This window comes from Rhamphochromis sp. 'chilingali' (genome assembly GCF_963969265.1).
Source record: "Rhamphochromis sp. 'chilingali' genome assembly, chromosome: 6".
Lineage (NCBI taxonomy): Eukaryota > Metazoa > Chordata > Actinopteri > Cichliformes > Cichlidae > Rhamphochromis > Rhamphochromis sp. 'chilingali'.
In genome coordinates, this window is record NC_137933.1 from 28,269,087 (window position 1) to 28,289,754 (window position 20,668).

Consider the following 20,668-nt stretch of genomic DNA (forward strand, 5'->3'; position numbering starts at 1 on the left):
TGACATGGGCTCAGCAAAGTATGTACAGTTATTTTTCTTTTTCATCAATGCATAGTAACTTTGTAAGATCATGAGGTGTACGTAAATAAGAACATTAAGTAGCAACTCAAATAAATAAACTTTCATTCATGACTTGCACAATGAACACGGGGATAAAAACAGGAAATGATCAGAGATGCTCTTAAAAAACAAAAAAAGCCTCTCAAGTTTGTCAAAAGCGTCTTGCTCTCAGGGGTAATTTCTCACTAGATTATCTCTTGGCTATCCCCGCCAGTATGCACTACATGAAATCATTAGCTGATTCAGATCCACGTGAAGATAAAAACTTCACTGAATTAACTGTATTTTCTGTTTCAGCGACAGCACGTTCTGGTTTTTTGCTCTTAGTGGAGGAAAAAATCAGCACTACAACGCTTTTGACAAATTACACCAATACGGTGATATCATTTCCACTGCTCTCATGTCGCTCTCCCATAATGCTCTCTGCTCGACAACAACAGACACGATGACAGTGATGTAGAAGAAGCATTTGAAAGGCGTTGTTTTGTGTTTCAGGGGGAAATGGACTCTTTCGTATATTTATATTTGTACAAACATTTAGATCATAAGTATCTCAAGCACCATAGATAATAATACTAACAAATCTTAGGAGTTGCTATCCATCCAAAAAGTGGAACCAGGCAGAGATCTATGTCTTAAGCTCGTCTCCTCCCTTTTTAATTAGGTTCCTTTAATTTTTTTTATATAATTTAATTGTCCTTTACAATATAGGGGATATTAAAAGTGTTTAAACACCCTATAGCTGTAGTCCCAAAATATTGATTAAATCTACTACCTTGTTTCATTATAATTAAATGTTAAACACAGTATATTGACGCACCTGCGTGTCCCTCACAATTTATCTATAAATATGTCTTCAGATTTCGATTATCCTGCTCAATGCTACTATCGTACATAGTCTCTACATGGTCCCATTGCACTCAAATAAAAAAAGGATACCTTATTATAAAACACACACAATGACAAATCATTCAGTTTCTTTTAGAATAGAGCAGAACAACACAGATACGAATAACAGACAGACTGCCTGTGAGTCAGGCAGGGAGGCAGGGAGTCAGTCGTTGGTTGTATTTAACACCAGATCAGAGAGAAGTGTTTTCACCTCTACTACCTTCTGACATTTCATAGCTTTGTGAACATTAAAAATTTCTATCGAGGGAAACATCGTGTATGAATGCCCCGGAGGGCCAAGAGTCACATGTGCTCCGTTTGTGAGTAAAGCCAAAGTAAAAACGACACCACAGGATACCAGATTCAGTGTTTTTGTTTAAACACACATAACTTTGTGTCCAGGAAAAATGTTTAATGCTTTTAACTTTAGGTTTTTGGTCCTTCCAAGTTTAATTAAGTTAATCTGTAGTTTTCCTTTAAAGGGGACCTATTATGCTTTTCCTGTTGGGAATAAGTACGAAGAACTAAAATGGTGTTTCACAGAGGATCAACTGAGAGCACTTCACTGAGGCCCAGTATAAAATAAATAAGGATTATTTTGATCTGTTGCTCATGCAAAGCGGCTCCTGTGGAGTCCGAGAGTAAAAATAAAGAGCATAACAGGTCCACTTTAACGTTGTTTCTCTGATCTCTAATCAATGTACCAAAGACCATACATTGAAACACACATTATTAGTTTGTTTATCATATAGTGAAACACTGACCCACAGTAAAACATCACATTTAGAAAAGAAAATGAAAACTGCTTCCAAGGACACTGATCTTTTCTGGATGTTTCTATACTAGCACCATACTTACTTGTACACAAATTTAGAGAGAAGGAGACTTGGTCTTGGTATTGTTGAAATGTTCACAAGGCACTTCTAAATCTTTTCCTTCGTCCTCTTGTCATTCTCTCTCGGTTAGTCTCTTTTAGTCGCTGCACAACAATACCAGGCCACTCTGTAGTCAGCACTCCGTATTTACAGCCAAAGGCTTTTAACCATGTAAAAAATGTTCTTCCAAAATGTGTTAGATGTGAAATTATTCTTCTCTTGCACTTCAACTTCAGCTTTCTCCTTCTTACAAAATGGCAGTTTTTGTTCAGCTATAGCCTTTTTTTTTGCTCTCGGTACATTCTTTCAAAGTTTGACTCACTGCGTGTCACTGCGGTCCAATTATTTTGTTCTCTGGTTACTTGGTTTGACATGTCTTTTTAGACTCTCATACACTATTTGGGCAGCCATATTTTCTCTGATTGAAAGTAGCCCGTCCATTAGATAGTTTCTGAGGTTGTTTCCAAGCCCCAGCAAACAAATCTACAAATCTTGTCTCTGTTTTTCTGTTAATTTTTCTCCGTAAATCTTCTTTTGATTTTTCCGGCCACCTGGCCTTCTGCTTACTCACATCTGGACAAGACGCTGGAATAATATGCAGGATCATGCGGTCGGTCTATTCCTGTGTTCATCCTTCCAACTGTCGAGCTGCAGTTAAAGATTTTCTAAATGTGTTTGATTAGTCAGGGGAATGGTCTAGACATTGACATCGTCGAGGCCACTTCTCCGCCTCCATCTGTCTACTGATGCCTTGAGGACACATCAAAGCAGGTGATCATCATAAGATGGGCTTTGCAGAAGTTGACTCTGGTCTCCAGTTTGTCTGTCACTGTTTCCAGAGCCTCCAAATACTCCAATGAGTCCACTTCATAGGCCTGCTGCAGCTCAACTGGACACAAATAGAAAGGTGGAGAAAATACATCATTCCATGATAAAGTGCTGTTGAATGTGGGTTTAATAATTAAAAAGGTGCCACTGGTTATATTTTACATGTTATTGTTAAAATGGAATAATGATAAATGTCATAATAATAATTTATAACAATTATGATTTAAGAAAAAAGAAGGCGGCCGATGAGTTAATCATCACTCTCTCTACACCGGTCACTGTTGTGAGCACCTCAGACTCCAACATCATAGCTGTAATGGGCTTGATATCAAACAGTGATGGCATTGCCTGCTGGTCTCAGATTATCGAATAATGTAAAGAGAAAAACTTCCAGCTAAATCCCTGCAAGTCCAAGGACCTCATAATGGACTTTACGAGAGAGTAGCAGAGGAAATTTGGCCCTCTCTGCATATTTGGGGCCCATGTGAAGAGGGTAGATAACTTTAAACACGGTAGTGTTTACATCACAAAGGACCTGTCATGGTCCTGACACATGAAATCCCTGGTGAAGAAAGCCCATCAGCACCTATAGCATCTCAGGTACCTAAGAGACTTTAAACTCCCACTCAGGGTGCACAGGAACTTCTACACCTGCATCTTGAGTGGGAATATCAACACCTGGATGGTTAGTTGCACCAAGCAGGTGGTCTGTTAGCTGAGAGAATCTTCAAGACCACCCTCCCCCATCTGTGGGACAGCGTAGAATAAGATCTCAGAGGATCAATAGGAACTCCAGCCCTTCTTTTATGGTTGCATGATTCATTATGTTGGTTGCACTTTTATTTCATATACAGCCCAATAGGTACATAACTGAATAATTAAGTCTGATGTAGCCTATTGCTACTTATGTAAAATCTGCATTATTATCCAAGAACTGTTACGATTAGGATTCACATCACAATTCACACATAAATCAGAGATTTATCCATTTTTTCATACCCGAGTTTGTTTGTACTTTGCAAAAAATGTACAAAAAGTGCCTCTGACCATTTATTCAAAGAAATGACAGCTAGCTATCTTAGCGAATTTAAACACAGCTGTATTAAATCACTACTACTTATTGATAATTATTATTATTATTAAATGTGTTTTCTTAAAAAGAAGATTAGGGCATGGCAGCATGCTGATTGTATGCAAAAGCCTGTTTAGATGATTCTGATTTACTAAATTGTACAGTAGTAAGAAAATGTCCTTACAGTGCAATTGAGGGCAATTAAGCCACACCCTTACAAAAAAACACAACAAAGCAAAACATTATTTCGTATCGTGAAAGTTTGCCCCATCAGATGCATCAATCTGCAACAACACAATCCTTCCCACAAATGCATTTGTGTCTATTGAAGTAAAATCTATAATGCCCAGTCACTTCATATTTTAATAATGAAATGACAGAATGTATTTGTCTGAAGAATGAACCAGCAGTCATGTAGCACAGCATTAGTAATTAACATGAGTCATATAAAATATAAAAATATGCATCATAACTTAAACATAATAGACTTATTTATTTCAGAATAATCCTCCACTAAAATCCTAAACAGTTTCTAACCTCCTTTGCTCTCTCACACACAGACCTGTATTCCCTGATGTGTCAGAGGTCCACACTTACACTCAGTGGTCCACTTGTGTGGCTCCAGCATCAAGTACTGTTTGGTTTGTTCCAGTTCTTTCTTGAGACACTGGTACTTGGCTCTGACTTCACTGATTCGCTGCTGGCGGTGCTCCAACAGACGAAGCTTGGCACTGACATACACCACCTCCTGACACACAGAGAAGGCAGACAGATAGACACGGATTTTATTTAGCTTTATTTTTTCAGAGGAGCGTGTTGTGAAACACAGGTGGGTCTCCTTCAGCAGCAGCACGCTTAAAATTCACACAGTTAAATACATTCGCACCTCATCGTCTCCCACTGTGGCTGCAGCTGAGCGCCTTCGGACACTGAGCAGCTTTCACTGGAACACGATTGTGGCTTTCTTAAGGTTGCTGCAGGGAAAATCTATATTTCATGCTTTTTCTCCATTTCTCTTTTCCAGTGCTCACAGTGCTCTCTCCTCTGATCACATAAAGGTTTAACAGTGGAACCCCCCCCAAAACCTGCATTCATTTACAACAATTTCCTAAGTTTAACAATTTTATTCTGCAAAGTCCTCAGAATTTAGAATCATTTTTTTAAGTAAGCCAAGATATGTAGATTTATTTAAAAAGTTCACTGTTCACACAGAACTAAATGCTAATGTTGAGCTATTCATGTTCTGAAAATCCTTGCTGTTGTATTTTTTAAAACCTTTTGGTTTCTTTCCACACTGTCACAACAACACAAATCCTTTTTCATCCATTGCCCAACCACCAGCTTCCTCTTCTGGGTTTCCATTAGCAGCAGTGTCCAACACTTATTGTTTTTTAATGTGCTTCACCATCATTATTCATCAAATCAGTGTCACTGGAATCAAGAGCAATAGCCATCTTGCACTTCTGCTCTCCTTCTCCTTCACTCTTCTAAAGACATCCATTCATCCTTCCCCTTCAGTCAACCATAATAAATCCTAAAAGTTTTTTGCTATTTTCTTCTTCCTCCCTCTTTTACACGTGCTTCCTAGTCAGCCTCCTACATAACTGTAGTCCGGTGGGAACTAGATATTTTTAAAATGTGTCGAAATGAAGCTCTGAACACCGCATGTACAAATATCAAGTGGCAACAACCATCGTAACCGAGGATTGCTGAGTGGTGGCTCCAAAAACACTCCCAGTATCAACTTCCATTACAAATTCAATTAAATGTTCTAGTCACTCTGGTGTCATTAGTTCACTCTTCCTAATCAGTGTATTAGTGGCTATTTTTAGACTTTAGAGAGAGAATGAGAGATACTGTTTGGATGAGGCAAGCCGGAAGTAAAGCTGGAATCCAAGAACCTGTTTTAGTTGAGAACTGGTGCCAAATTGTCTGGTTCATCTGAATAATAAATCACTTCCTGACATGGTTGATCTCATTACTGAGGTTTCAGCAGAACCAAGTCCGATTTAGCCTGTTTTTCTACTCTGATTCTACCCTGTATTCAGAGTCAGTCATAATAAAGTGCTACGTTAATGCTGGAAAGGAGGAACTGACAACCAATGAGATCTGTAGGCAGAACTGATAATGGCATTGACAACAATAAAATCTTGCTTAGATTATGATATGTTGTAATAACGTTTAATTTTCTTTTGTCCTCACTTGCTGGTGGTGTATGCAGAACTTTTCCATAGATGGTTTTGCTTTTCATCAGCGTGTCTTAATCAGTTTTGGGTTCACTGTAATTTTGTCCTGTTCTTTGAAAGTAATACCAGTAGACCCTCAGGGGATTCCACTATCCAAGAAAGTGAAAATATATTTTCTTTATGGTTTTAAATCTTAATGCACAAACTGTCACATTAAGTAAACTGCTTTAAATGTAACTCGTCTGTTAGCTTCTAGCTACACTCGCCTCCTCCACCCTGCTAATATTTGGAGCCTCGCCTGGCTCCAAGGAGACAAGATAGCACCAGACATTAACATTATTCTCTAGGCTTCAGTTTAGCTCTAATGCAAACTCACTGAGTGATATTATCAATATCCATCTTTACATACGCCACATGTTCCTTTACTAAAATGATATGCTGCTTCCTAAATTTGAAGTTTTGTTTTCCTGCAAACTGCCCAATAACAACGCACCCTGTGATGACACATATATGCCTGAATTTTTTACCTTTTGCCCATCACCCATTTAGGTTTTTGCTCAAGGACGTGTTGACATACGGGCAGGAAGAGATAAGGATCAAATTTCCAACCCTGCAATTTGTTGACCTGCTCCACCACTTGACCTACAACAGCTGTGCAGCTCAGGTGTCTTTCCTCCCTCCTCCCTCTCACCTTGCTCCCTCCTTTGTCCTTCCTTTTCTGCAGCCGTTCAACATCATCTATCTCGTACACCTTGATCTCAAAGGTTTCTGTTGTTGCGGTCACTGCCCGGAGGTTTGAGGGTGCAGGTGGCCCAAGTGGCCCGTCGACCCAGCATGCACCAGGGCTGGAGGAGGAGGAAGACGAGGACGTGATGGCTTGTTTGGAGGAACGGTGAGAAGGCGATGATGAAGAGGAGTCCAAGGTTAGTGCTGGGATCAGACGTCGACGCTGGAGACCTAAAAGAACAAATAAAAAGAAGATTACAGAAAGACTGTTACACACTGATGACAGGAATAGTGAAGTTTTGAGCTAAGACGATAAACTGTTCATATGAACGGCAGAATAAAAAGTGTCTTTTAATTCTAATTGAAGAAATATCGCATGTTTGGAGTTATATACATTCTACTTTTTGGTGCATTTTATATAGCATTGAAGTGCCAGGTTATAGAGTGCAAAAAAAGCTGAATATGTTTAAAAAATAACTGATCTGAGCCGATCTGATGCAGTTTTTTCCTAAATATACAAAGTGCCAAAGAATTTTTCAACTCTGCTTGTTTTATCTCATTCATATGCTTAGTTTGCTTGCAGTGCGTTTTACTCTCAAGATCACCATTAGTTTAGCTCCATAATCCTCAAACAGTGCATCAGTCCCTAGTGGTGTGGCACAGAGCCACCACAGGTGGGGTGTGGATGAACAGAAGAAAAATGCTAAATGAAACTAAGCTAAATGAAAATGGGAAAAACAAATACTGATATTATAGTGCTGAACTTTATTATTCACTAAAATAATTCTAGGGTGTAGTAATACCCAAAAGTGATGAGGTTCAAACCAACTATCAGAATGGGGACAAAGGAGGTCTGAAGTGACTCAGTGAGATCCTGCCAGATGTACTGGTCCTACCTAAGTCTAAGGAGCTGGGAAAGGAAAAAAAAAGTCTGGACTTCTTTAAGTTGCTTGAAGACGTTTCACCTCTCATCCGAGAAGTTTCTTCAGTTCTAAGGTCAAATGGTGGGGAGTCCCAGATTTAAGCCCTGTGGGAGTATTCCCCCAAGAGGGACACAAGGTGCATTGTTATTGGGCAGTTTGCAGGAAAACAAAACTTCACATTTAGGAAGCAGCATATCATTTTAGTAAAGGAACATGTGGCATATGCAATGATGGATATTTGTCCCTCTTGGTGGGATACCCCCACAGGGCTTAAATCTGGGACTCTCCACCATTTGACCCTAGAACTGAAGAAGCTTCTCGGATGAGAGGTGAAACGTCTTCAAGCAACTTAAAGAAATCCAGACGCCTTTTTCTTTCCAAACTTCTTAGACTACGATGACCTGGATGACTGAGAACCTTTAATGGTCCTACTGGAGTTTTCCCATACAACTATCTCTAGAGTTTATAGATAATGGTCAAAAAAACCCAGAACCCACAGAGAAGAGAATAACTGAACTGCTTTGAGCTAATAAGAACGCAGTAACTCAAATAACCAGTTGTTATAACCAATGTATCCAGAAGTGCATGTCCAAATGCACATGTCAAATCCTGAAGCAGATGGCAGAAAACCACACCGGGTGCTACTTCTGTCAGCTAAGAACGGAAAACTGAGGCTGTAAATCACCCAGACTCACAGAAATCGGGCAATAGAAGATCAGAAAACTGCTGCTGGGTCAGAGTTTGGTGTGAACAACATGAAAGCATAGATCCTTCCTGCTGTGCATCAATGGTTCAAGCTGCTGGTGGTAGTGACAGCACCCATTTAGTATAACTTAAATGACACAGCCTACCTGACTATTGTAGCTGACCATGTTTATCCCTTTATGATCACACTGTACACTTCTTCTAATAGCTGATTCCAGCAGGATATCACACTACAAAGTTAAAATCATCTTTAATGCGTTTCCTGAACACAACAATGAATTTAGTGTAGTCAAGCACCCTTCACGTACACCAGATCTCAAGCTAATTTGTGATGATATCATGTCAATATGAATTAAAATCTGTGAGGAATGTTTCCAGGACCTTGTTGACTCTTCGTCATGAAGAATTAAAAAGCTCTGAAGGCAAAGACAGGCCCAACCCTGTACTAACAATGTGAAACTACAGCAATGAAATGACCAATATTCACCCTCGGGGTCTTCAGACATAGCTAAATGGCCTGTATTTATATAGCGCTTTACTAGTCCCTAAGGACCCCAAAGCGCTTTACATATCCAGTCATCCACACACTGGTGATGGCAAGCTACATTGTAGCCACAGCCACCCTGGGGCGCACTGACAGAGGAGAGGCTGCCTGACACTGGCGCCACCGGGCCCTCTGACCACCACCAGTAGGCAACGGGTGAAGTGTCTTGCCCAAGGACACAACGACCGAGACTGTCCAAGCCGGGGCTCGAACCGGCAACCTTCCGATTACAAGGCGACCTCCCAACTCTTGAGCCACGATCGCCCCATATGAGCTATATGATCTTTTTTGATTTAACATATTTGACACATTCTTACATTTCTGTTAAATCATATTTGTTGTGTAGCAATGAAGAAAAAAAACTGGGAGACATTACTGGAACTATTTTATAGTACAGCAGTTTAGCTACAAGCTTTAGTCTTACATTGAACTGCAATATATCTGACATCTCTCTGCTAAGAAAAAAGACATCTTTCCAAATTTCAGATTCTTCCTTGAACGCAATAAAACCCCTTAAGTGTCGGTTCACTCAGTGGGCATACCTTTCTTGTTTTGCACAGACATGATCGGTGGGAGTGGGGAGGAAGACAGATAAAAGACTCACTGGAGAGAGACATAAAGGAGGGGACAAAAGAAAACTGTTGCGCGAGACAGAATGTGAAATTGATAATGGAGAAGTGAAGTGAGATAAATAAAAAAGCAGGTAGAGCTCATAGATAATAGCAGCGGGTCAGTCTCTAATCTAACCACTGCGCAACACTGAACACACGTGCGCTTTGCATGGAAATTTCCAGACATGTCAACAGGAATGAGAGTTATCAGATTCACCAGAAAGTCAGTGATAAGGTATGTGTGAGAGAGGGGAGAGGAAGTGCTGATTTTAATAAGGTTGCAGCTGTCTTTTGGTCTCGAAGCAGCGCATAAAGGTCAAGCAGAGACATTTGTATTTCATTAGGAAGCAGCATAGAACGGGACAGAGAAAGATTGAGTCTGCGGGGAGAGGAAGATGCGAGGGAAGCGAGCTGGATGAATGACAGAGAGATGGGGTGAATACGTGGAATATGAGGAGAGAGGTAAGCACATGAATCCAGCCTAATGAAAATCAAGGATAAAAAGAGAGACTCAGCTGGAGATGTAATTAACATTTCAGCTGGATATTGCCTCGGTCCTTTATACACATGTGAGGGCACATATTTACAACCCTTAGAAAACGGTTACGGGGTTGTTTACAGCCTGAAGCAGCCAAGAGGGAGTGACGTAGCGTGAAGAAGACGGACATGCGCAGTGGGAGAGAAGACGAGCGGAGCAAAAAAAAAAAAAGCACACGTGTCCGGATGAGAAGAGACGCTAGGAAAGGGCCGCGGTCAGGAAGAGACCCGAACAAAGTATAAACGGGAGGTTAGCGAGACAGTATACGGTACCGCAGCGAGTCTAGGCTGGGTTTCCGTCCGTGTATGCACTCTGACTCCGGCTACAGCGGCCTTACGGGTGTAACGTCGGGGCGAAGAGTCGGCGGAGATAGCGCTAGCAGAGGGGCTAATCGAGAGCTAAGGCTAGCGGCCGCTTCTCTCCAATCGGCCTCAGTTTCCCGGCGTTGCCAGTAGAGTTTGGCGACAAGAACGTTTAGAAAGCGAGACAGCACGGCTGGCTGTCTGGCGAAGGACCAGCGAGTTTCCGGGAGAGGAATTGGGCGGCCTCACTTCGCACGGCCTGGGGACTGCCGTAGCTCCGTTAGCCCGCGGGACCGCCATCTTGGGCCCCGAGGTCGGCGGTGTTTGGAGTACCCTGCCACCCAGACGACGCTCCGGTTGTTCACCCTGCTTCAGCTGGCTGTGTGTAAAAGTTTCACCTACCCGTGGGTTCATTACGCTCCATTTCAGGAGGGGCAAAGGTACAGTTCCTGTGTTTTATTTCCTTGCTTTGATGTGGACCAGAGAATGAACATTCTATTCCGGCTGTGGAAGTTCTGGACAGCCTAACAGACTGCAACTCCGGTTAATGACACATACCCCTAGAACTATCTGTCCGTCCCACCCCAGAGACAATTCACTGGAGTGAACTGTAAAGACTGAAAATGTTCCTTTGGTGCGTCGGACATTGTAAATGATGTGATGAGACTGTGTCGACCATTTTAGACAGAATATTTGCTGTGTTAACTTTTACTGTTCTGCTGTGTTGTGAGTGTTTTTCCTGTGACTAGGGTGGGTTGTGTGGAGTCGAGGACTCCCAACTCTGGGTCTCACCAGTCTGTTTTGATTTATTTTACCTCATTTTATTTCTTTCATTTCTTTGGTCCTGGGGAGGCTCCTTGCTGTTTTCCCTTTGCTCTCCAGGGCCCTGTGGACATTGTTAACCAAGTTTGGTTTTTTTGAGGGCTCTCCAGATAAATAAAAAGAGCCACGTGGTTTAAAAAGTCGTTGTTGAATGCTTTTGTCCGACCCAGGTTGCCTTGGAGTAGGGGCACCCGAGTTATTTGGTTAGGCACAGGACGACGGAGTTAAGTGGGACCGTGCTAGTATTCCGTGTGCAGGCGCTGCTATCATTGCAGGTCCGGGCCTGGAGTCCTCCTTTTGTGCCTACTGTTGCCAGGTAACTAACCCCATTCTTACTGAAGTAAGTGTCCGGGTCAATCGCGCTAGAGGGGGGTACGGACTTAGATCCCACCACCCGCTAGTCGTTCAAGGCAGCCTGTGCGCCCTTCTACCCCTACATAGCAGGGCTAGTAGCCCCTCACAATTGGCGTCACGAACAGGATTCACCCATTGGCTCGGGGTCGTTATAGAGGAGGAATAGAGTTAAGGCAAACATGTCTGAACTAGAAGATTTGAAAAGGAGCTTTGATGAACTACAAGGGAGGCTTGCGGAGCAGGCGGGTGCCTTACAGCAGGCACGAGAAGAACAGAGAGAAGCTCTTTCTCTCGCAAGGGCAGTGATTGATCAACAGGCCCAAGCTTTAAAAGCCCCGGCGGCAATCTATGTCCACCGAGACCGCAAACTGGCAGATTTTAGTGGTTGCCCTGGAAAGAGTGGAGATGATTGTGTGGAAGAGTGGATCGCGGCAATGCGGTCTGCGTTCCAAGTCATGAAGGTGCCAGAGGCGGACCGTGTAGAGCTGGTCAAGCAACACATAAAAGATGAAGCCAGGGCAACTGTTAAGTTCATGTTGGATGGGGCAGTAGAGTCTGTCGAGGGCATATTTGAGGTTCTCCTTCAAACCTATGGAGACAAGGTCCCCATAGGTACTAGGTTGAAGGAGTTCTATGAGAGAAGGCAGATGTCCAGCGAGACGGTCAGAACTTATGCCTATGACCTACAGGAGAAGCTGGCTTTGATTAAGAGGCGAGAACCCAACCGCGTTCCCGACTCAGAGACGGTGTTGAAAGAACAGCTAGTGCTGGGTTTGCGAGATGACCTTTTGAGGCGAGAGATGAAAAGGAGGGTCAAAGAGGAGAAAGGCCTAACCTTCATCGGGCTGCTGCAAGCCGCAGTTGACTGGTCCGAGGAAGAAGAAGCCCAGTCCTCTCTCGCCTCCCAAAGTAGGCTCAGAACTAGAGGTGCGGTGAACGCTGCAGTACCGGCCGAAGATAAACCATCCCCCCTCACCCTGGAGATGCTCCACGAGGAGGTTAGGAAACTAGCTGCTCGTCAAGAAGAGCTGTACTTAGCACTACAGAGCAGGGAAAGAGGGAGCAGCCAGCAGAGTGCACAGCGCAGGCGAACACCCCTGAGGGACAGCGAAGGGCGATATATTTGCTACAGCTGTGGAGAGCCTGGCCACACTAGCCGGCATTGTACCAAAAAGCTAGACGCAGGGGCTCTGGCCCCTATCCCCATAGACCTGGCGCAGGTGGCATTTTCTGGCAATCCAAACGCCAAGGGTGGGGCCAAGAAACACCCCACCACACCGGCCATAGGCCACCAAGCAGCCGAGTGTCTTCTGACAGAGGTGGAGGAGAGCCTCCAAAGGAGTGCTCTTGGGAGGTGTCGCACCGTCCACCTTAAGATAGGGGGGGTAGACACCACCTGCCTCTGGGACACGGGGTCAAATGTGACAGCTATTACGGAGTCCCATTTCCGTAGGTGTTTTGGGCCACAGGAGTTGAAGTCAGCAGACTGGATTGAGCTCACAGCCGCAAACGGGCTCGATATTCCTGTCTTGGGCTGCTTGGAGGCCGAGGTTGAATGCGCCGGGAGAGTGGTTGGTAAGAAGTGCATTTTTGTACTCACCGATACTCACCCCCAGGTAGACAAAGCTAATGGGCTCCCAGGGATTGTGGGGATGAATGTTATAGAAGACCTTGAAGCGCTCTTTATCGCAGATGGAGGTCGCGTCCACATGGACCCCCACGCTCCAGACGAGACAGAGGCCACCATCCGTCGGTTGATAGCCCGAGCGAGGAAGGAGTTCCCGCGCACGGGTCCGGGTGGCAAAATCGGGTTCGTCAAGGTGGCTGGCAGGGAACCCGTCATCATCCCCCCGAGGAGCGAGAAAGTGGTGGAGGGTCGTTGCGGGGTCTCACCTAGGGTTGAGTGCCAAGTGCTGGCAGAGGCGGCAAAAGAGATAGAGCTGCCGCGGGGACTGTTAGTTGCCAACACTATTGCGACAACCAGTGGTGGAAGAATCCCTCTCAGAGTGATGAACACAAGCGAGAGGGCTGTCAAGCTGATGCCAAGAGCCAGGCTTGCCGTTGTAAGCAAACCACGAGCTGTGCTCCCCAAAGGGGTTGTATGGGTAGAGGAGAGAGAGGGGGCACTCGTGGTTAAGCCGCTGGGTCAGGGTGAGAGTATAGCGACAGGGGGCGAGGTTGGGCAGTTGCCGGTCCCTGTACAGGCTAACACCCGGGACCTCACTGAGCTACAGCGTCAAAAGCTTTGTCGGCTGTTGGCCCAACACCAAGACGTATTCTCGGCAAGCGAAGTTGATTACGGCTACACCACCACGGTGACACACAGTATCCCCACCGAGGCACCCCCAATCAAACAGAGGCACCGAAGGGTCCCACCCCATGTCTTTCAAGAGTTTAAGAGGCACGTTCAGGAGCTCGTTAGCCAGGGGATCCTTAAAGAGAGCTCCAGTCCTTGGGCCTCACCTGCGGTGGTGGTTATTAAGAAAGATGGAAGTGTTCGATTCTGCTGCGATTACAGGCGGCTGAACGAAGTGACGTGCAAAGATGCCTACCCACTTCCCCGCATCGAAGAGTCGTTGGATGCGCTCGGCAATGCGCTGTTATTCTCGACCCTGGACCTGACCGCAGGCTACTTCCAAGTGGCCATGAGCGAAACGGACAGGGGAAAAACGGCGGTTACAACACCATTTGGCCTGTTTGAATGGACTCGGATGCCATTTGGCTTGTGCAACGCCCCAGCCACTTTTCAGCGGCTGATGGGTATGGTACTGGGGGACCTCAGTTTTGATATACTCCTTGTCTACCTGGATGACATTATAGTCTTCTCCCGGGACTTTGATAGTCACTGCGAGAGGCTTGAGACGGTGTTCGAACGTTTGAAGCAGCACGGGTTGAAGTTGAAGCCGACCAAATGCTTCCTTCTGCGGCCGGAGGTTAAATTCCTTGGCCACGTGATTTCTGCTAAAGGCGTCCAGGTAGATCTAGGAAAGGTCAAGGCCCTGGAGGCATGGCCGGCTCCAAGGAGCGTGCGAGAGGTGAGGCAGGTGCTTGGATTCATGAGCTACTACAGGCGGTTTGTGCCAAGGTTTGCACAGTTGGCCAAGCCTCTGCATGCCCTGGTTGGGAAAGGGTTGAAAAACACGTCGAGGGGCACCCAGGCGTTTGTTTGGACCGGCGAGTGCCAGGAGGCCCTGGACGAGCTGAAACGATGCCTGGTGTCCCCTCCAATCCTGGCATATCCCAACTTTGGCCTACCCTTTATATTGACCACAGATGGGAGTCTGCACGGACTCGGGGCTGTGCTCAGTCAAAAACAGGAGGGCGTAGAGCGTGTGGTAGCCTACGCGAGTCGGGGGCTGAGAGGCTCCGAGAAGAATGACAAGAATTACAGCGCATTTAAACTGGAACTTCTGGCGCTTAAATGGGCTGTCACAGAGAAATTCAGGGACTACCTGATGTACACCAGATTCACAGTAGTCACGGACCATAACCTGCTGCGCTACCTGGCAACGGCTAACCTGGGGGCTGTCGAACAGCGGTGGGTAGCACAACTCGCTGAGTATGACTTTGAGGTGTGTTACAAGCCTGGGCGACAAAACACGAATGCAGACGTCCTCTCCAGAATCCCTGACCAAGAGGAACCCGAGCAGGAGGACACAGGCAAGGACTTTATCAAAGTGGGCCCGGAAGAAGTGCGTGCATGTCTGTGGCCCGCTAGGTTGGAGAAGGATGGTAGGGCTGATCTGAAAGCCAGAGTACAAGCGACTGCTGGGAAAGCTCTCGGTGGGCACAGCTGGGAGGAGGTCGAAGGGGCTCAGAAAAGCGACCCGGTCGTCGGGCCCGTGTATCGGGTGGTTGAGAGGGGCACGGAGATGAGCCATGCCGAGCTCCACGCGTTAACACCGGACGCGAGGCGGCTTCACCAACAGCTCGACCGCCTTAGGCTTTATAAGGGTGTGCTGTATAGGCATGTCAGTGACCCTCGTGATGGGGAGGAGATCAGGCAGCTCATTGTCCCAGAGACCTTACAACGTAAGGTATACGAGAACCAGCATGAGCATGGGGGGCATTTCAGTGCAAAGAGCACCCTCGCGGTGATGAGAAGGAGCTATTACTGGCCTACCATGAGTAGAGATGTTCAAGATTGGGTTCAGCAATGCAGGAGGTGCGCATTGGCAAAGGATGTCTTCCCCAACCACAGGGCCCCCATGACCTGCAGCAATGTCACCGCACCCCTGGAGGTCCTCGCTATGGACTATACGGTGCTAGAAAAGTCTTGTGGGGGTTACGAAAATGTCCTTGTCCTTACAGACATGTTCACCAGGTTCACCGTTGCCGTCCCCACCAGAAACCAAACTGCTGAGACGACAGCAAATGCTTTGCTGAAACATTGGTTTACCTATTACGGGTGCCCGGCCCGGTTGCACTCCGATCAGGGGAGGAGCTTCGAGGCTAGTGTGATAAAAGAGCTGTGCAGGGCCTACGGGATTGCCAAGAGTCGCACCAGCCCTTACCATCCGCAGGGGAACGCGCAGTGTGAGAGGTTTAATAGGACCATGCACGACATGCTCAGGACACTGCCACCAGAGAAGAAACGGGATTGGAAAACATACTTGCCAGAGTTGGTTATGGCTTATAACTCTCGTGAGCACTCCTCCACGGGTTATGCGCCCTTCTACCTCCTGTTCGGGAGGGATGCCAGAATGCCCTTGGACCTCCTGGGAGGGAAAGACATGAGGGAACCAGAGGCGGACAATCTGGACGACTGGGTCCGGGACCACCATGAGAGGCTTAGGACCGCGGTGGAGGTAGCAAGCTCGGCTACTCAGGAGGCCTCTAGGAGGAGGAAGAGGATCTACGACCGGAAGTCCCGCGGCGCCCTGCTTCAGTCTGGTGATCGGGTGCTGTTGCGCAACCACAAGCCCAGAGGCAGGAATAAGATCCAGGACAAGTGGGAACCCAACCCTTATTTGGTGGTGAAACAAAACCACCCCGACATTCCTGTGTTCACGGTCAAGCCAGAGAAGGGTGGCTCGACGAGGGTCGTGCATAGGGATCAGCTCAAATTGTGCACCTTTCAAGCGCCGACATGGCAGCCGAAGCAGGCCAACAGGCTGCCAGCCGAAGTGGAGTCCGATACCGACTTCATGGAGGGGGTGTGTGTTCTACCACTCCCATGTGAGTCGGACCCGAGCGCTCTCGTTGCCCCAGGGGCGGACGAGATCGGCGACTATGTCGCCCAGGGGTTAGAGCCGGATTTAGCGGGGGAGGTACAACCAGTTATGGCCCTAAGTGAGCCAGAGGACAGCGTTGGGGCCTCAGAGGCGAGTGATGAGGTGCACGAGGAGCGAGGGGAGGTTTTGCAGTCTGAACGCCCTTTGAGGCGAACCCGAGGGGTACCTCCTGCGAGGTATAGAGATTATGTTACGAAATGAAGCCATGGATTACTGTTATGCTCATTTGCAATGTGATGCGAGTCATATGTGAATGGTATAGAGTGTTACTGAACATGTGAGTTAATATGTGTTATTCTGTGTTTGTTACAGGGATGAACTGCTTGAGTCGTCGCTGGTGTGGCAGGGTTTAGCTGGGGGGAAATGTGAGGGCACATATTTACAACCCTTAGAAAACGGTTACGGGGTTGTTTACAGCCTGAAGCAGCCAAGAGGGAGTGACGTAGCGTGAAGAAGACGGACATGCGCAGTGGGAGAGAAGATGAGCGGAGCAAAAAAAAAAAAAGCACACGTGTCCGGATGAGAAGAGACGCTAGGAAAGGGCCGCGGTCAGGAAGAGACCCGAACAAAGTATAAACGGGAGGTTAGCGAGACAGTATACGGTACCGCAGCGAGTCTAGGCTGGGTTTCCGTCCGTGTATGCACTCTGACTCCGGCTACAGCGGCCTTACGGGTGTAACGTCGGGGCGAAGAGTCGGCGGAGATAGCGCTAGCAGAGGGGCTAATCGAGAGCTAAGGCTAGCGGCCGCTTCTCTCCAATCGGCCTCAGTTTCCCGGCGTTGCCAGTAGAGTTTGGCGACAAGAACGTTTAGAAAGCGAGACAGCACGGCTGGCTGTCTGGCGAAGGACCAGCGAGTTTCCGGGAGAGGAATTGGGCGGCCTCACTTCGCACGGCCTGGGGACTGCCGTAGCTCCGTTAGCCCGCGGGACCGCCATCTTGGGCCCCGAGGTCGGCGGTGTTTGGAGTACCCTGCCACCCAGACGACGCTCCGGTTGTTCACCCTGCTTCAGCTGGCTGTGTGTAAAAGTTTCACCTACCCGTGGGTTCATTACGCTCCATTTCAGGAGGGGCAAAGGTACAGTTCCTGTGTTTTATTTCCTTGCTTTGATGTGGACCAGAGAATGAACATTCTATTCCGGCTGTGGAAGTTCTGGACAGCCTAACAGACTGCAACTCCGGTTAATGACACATACCCCTAGAACTATCTGTCCGTCCCACCCCAGAGACAATTCACTGGAGTGAACTGTAAAGACTGAAAATGTTCCTTTGGTGCGTCGGACATTGTAAATGATGTGATGAGACTGTGTCGACCATTTTAGACAGAATATTTGCTGTGTTAACTTTTACTGTTCTGCTGTGTTGTGAGTGTTTTTCCTGTGACTAGGGTGGGTTGTGTGGAGTCGAGGACTCCCAACTCTGGGTCTCACCAGTCTGTTTTGATTTATTTTACCTCATTTTATTTCTTTCATTTCTTTGGTCCTGGGGAGGCTCCTTGCTGTTTTCCCTTTGCTCTCCAGGGCCCTGTGGACATTGTTAACCAAGTTTGGTTTTTTTGAGGGCTCTCCAGATAAATAAAAAGAGCCACGTGGTTTAAAAAGTCGTTGTTGAATGCTTTTGTCCGACCCAGGTTGCCTTGGAGTAGGGGCACCCGAGTTATTTGGTTAGGCACAGGACGACGGAGTTAAGTGGGACCGTGCTAGTATTCCGTGTGCAGGCGCTGCTATCATTGCAGGTCCGGGCCTGGAGTCCTCCTTTTGTGCCTACTGTTGCCAGGTAACTAACCCCATTCTTACTGAAGTAAGTGTCCGGGTCAATCGCGCTAGAGGGGGGTACGGACTTAGATCCCACCACCCGCTAGTCGTTCAAGGCAGCCTGTGCGCCCTTCTACCCCTACATAGCAGGGCTAGTAGCCCCTCACACACATGCTCTTTCTGCTATTTTATTATTAAGAGTATAATCAGTTTTCTATCACCGGGGCTCAACTGTATCAATCGTTCCTCGCTTACTGGCTTCACCTTGATTCACAACAAACACAGAATAATCCTTCACACCTTTGTGTCATCTTGTGGCACTGTCGTGGCTCTTTGATCCACAGAATCGGTTGTGGTGAAAGCAAAATGAGAGTAAACCCGGAATTTACGCTGCATGGCAGGAGGTGAGACTGCTTCCCGCACACTTGGATGGAAAGGCTAATTCCCTTTCGAATCAATAATTAGACACACACTGGAAGGAGCTGCCTCTCTTCAATCTGATTTTTTATGCACATATCAATCCTCATGCTTAACCAATAGACAGTAATTTGGCAGGCACATTAGCAAGCTCTCTGTGTTCTGTTCTGGTGAATATATATTCATTACAGCCTACACCAGCAGATTCCCTTTTACCATTTCACAGATGACTGGTCAGGGTCACCTTACCTTACCCAGCACCTCCTGTAGCCACAGCTTTCTTCACATTTCCCTTAACTGTTCGCTTCTTTTGTTACAGTGCTTTTCAACATCACAAAGGTGTCTATTTCTATTTCCAGCACTTCTATGTTACTGTTGTTTTGAAAAATATATGATCAAAATTTCACGCCTAAAAATTTGTTTGTAAAAGTTAATATGGTAAAAGTGGGCAAGCATCACACATTGAGGATACATTGAATAGAAATGGTACAGATGTTGGATATATATTTATTCATGTAATTATAAAAACTAGCCATTTGGGTGGTTTTAGCGCAGGGTGTATTTAATTTCATGTTTTTAATGCTTGTGCTTGTGCCAGCTTAATTAGGAGTGCTAAGACACTTCGACTTGTTCAGAAGAAATTACCACTAGTTATGTTGAGGAAAATCCTAAATTTGCCTTCCTATAAAGAATAGCAAGCGGATTATCAGGTTTTAGTTGAGGGGTGAAGATGTTTATAAAACGCGATTTTGAAAATTTGTGTCGTGACCTGTGTTGCTCCTGCTCTTCTTGCTGCTTCTGGAGCTCCGTCGGGAGGAGGTGGTGGCTGAGCTGTGCTCACTGAGGGAGTCCTGAGCAGAGGAGGTACTTCCTGTGTTCTCACTGCTGTCTCTCAGCATGCTCTCATACCCACTGCTGCCTCCACTGTGGTAAAACAAAGCCGTCTTCCCCATTGCCGGAGGGAGCTCACCACTCAACACACTGCTGTTAGAGGCATTATGAGATCACAGTTAGAGATGAAGCAAAATACAGAAAAAATACATGTTTTATTTTGTGAAATTTAAGTTTCAAATTCCTCAGAGCCCTAAAGCTTGTACCTGTTGTCACTAGCATGGCCGCTACTGCAGCGGTGTGGTTTTCTGGGAGCTGTAATCTTGCTGTAGGGAGAAGGCAGTGTTTGTACCACTGCTGCCCTCTCCTCTCCCAGGCTATCTCCCCCACCGCCTCCTGCTCCACCTCCTCCTCCACCTCCTCCTCCACTGAGAACAAGGAAATAGGAAGCAGTAAATAACTTCGAACAAATTATTATCTGAATGAACTTAAATGTCACTTTGCCTTACAGTTTGCACCTTACATTATCACGACTTGCCAAAGTTACTCTTGCATAATATATGGATCTAATCTTGCATTTTATATTAGCTGTCCTATGAATAAATGAGAAATGCTTCCATAGGAACCACTAAATAGGTGTACAGTATATGTAAATATACTTTTATGATATAAAACTAACAAACCTTGTCCCTCTTTCCTCTGTTGGATCTGTGCCTCCTCCCTGAACATGACTCCTGGAACGGGAGCCAGCACTCCCCTGGAGTAGCTCTGAGATTCGACCGTTAACAGCTCGGAGAGGAAGCTTAGCAGCCAGACTTCCCCCTCGACTTCGACTCAGAGACTGGGTAGACCAGGACCCAGGGGCAGGTCCCTGCTGCTGCACAGGGGCCGGGACTGAACTCTGGGGCTAAAAAGACAAGTAAAGTGGTTTAGGTGGATGGAAGGAGAAATGTAAGCCAACATCCTTTAATTACTTTAAAGCAGCAATCCCAGTCCA

The 20,668-nt window shown here is 46.3% G+C and overlaps 1 protein-coding gene across 2 annotated transcripts in view; it reads right to left on the reverse strand.

Moving 5' to 3' along the window:
- Positions 1-1,276: 1,276 nt before the first annotated feature.
- The window catches only part of kif26ba (kinesin family member 26Ba), a 109,204-nt gene continuing 89,812 nt past the window's right edge, over positions 1,277-20,668 (reverse strand). For both annotated transcript variants that reach the window (XM_080884821.1, XM_080884820.1), the window contains 6 exons: positions 20,355-20,578; positions 19,938-20,099; positions 19,610-19,824; positions 6,604-6,869; positions 4,324-4,474; positions 1,277-2,715 (listed from right to left, as the gene is read on the reverse strand). In XM_080884821.1, coding sequence (XP_080740947.1) covers positions 2,567-2,715; positions 4,324-4,474; positions 6,604-6,869; positions 19,610-19,824; positions 19,938-20,099; positions 20,355-20,578 — 1,167 coding nt within the window. In that variant the 3' untranslated portion in view covers positions 1,277-2,566. The remainder of the gene's footprint in view (positions 2,716-4,323; positions 4,475-6,603; positions 6,870-19,609; positions 19,825-19,937; positions 20,100-20,354; positions 20,579-20,668) is intronic.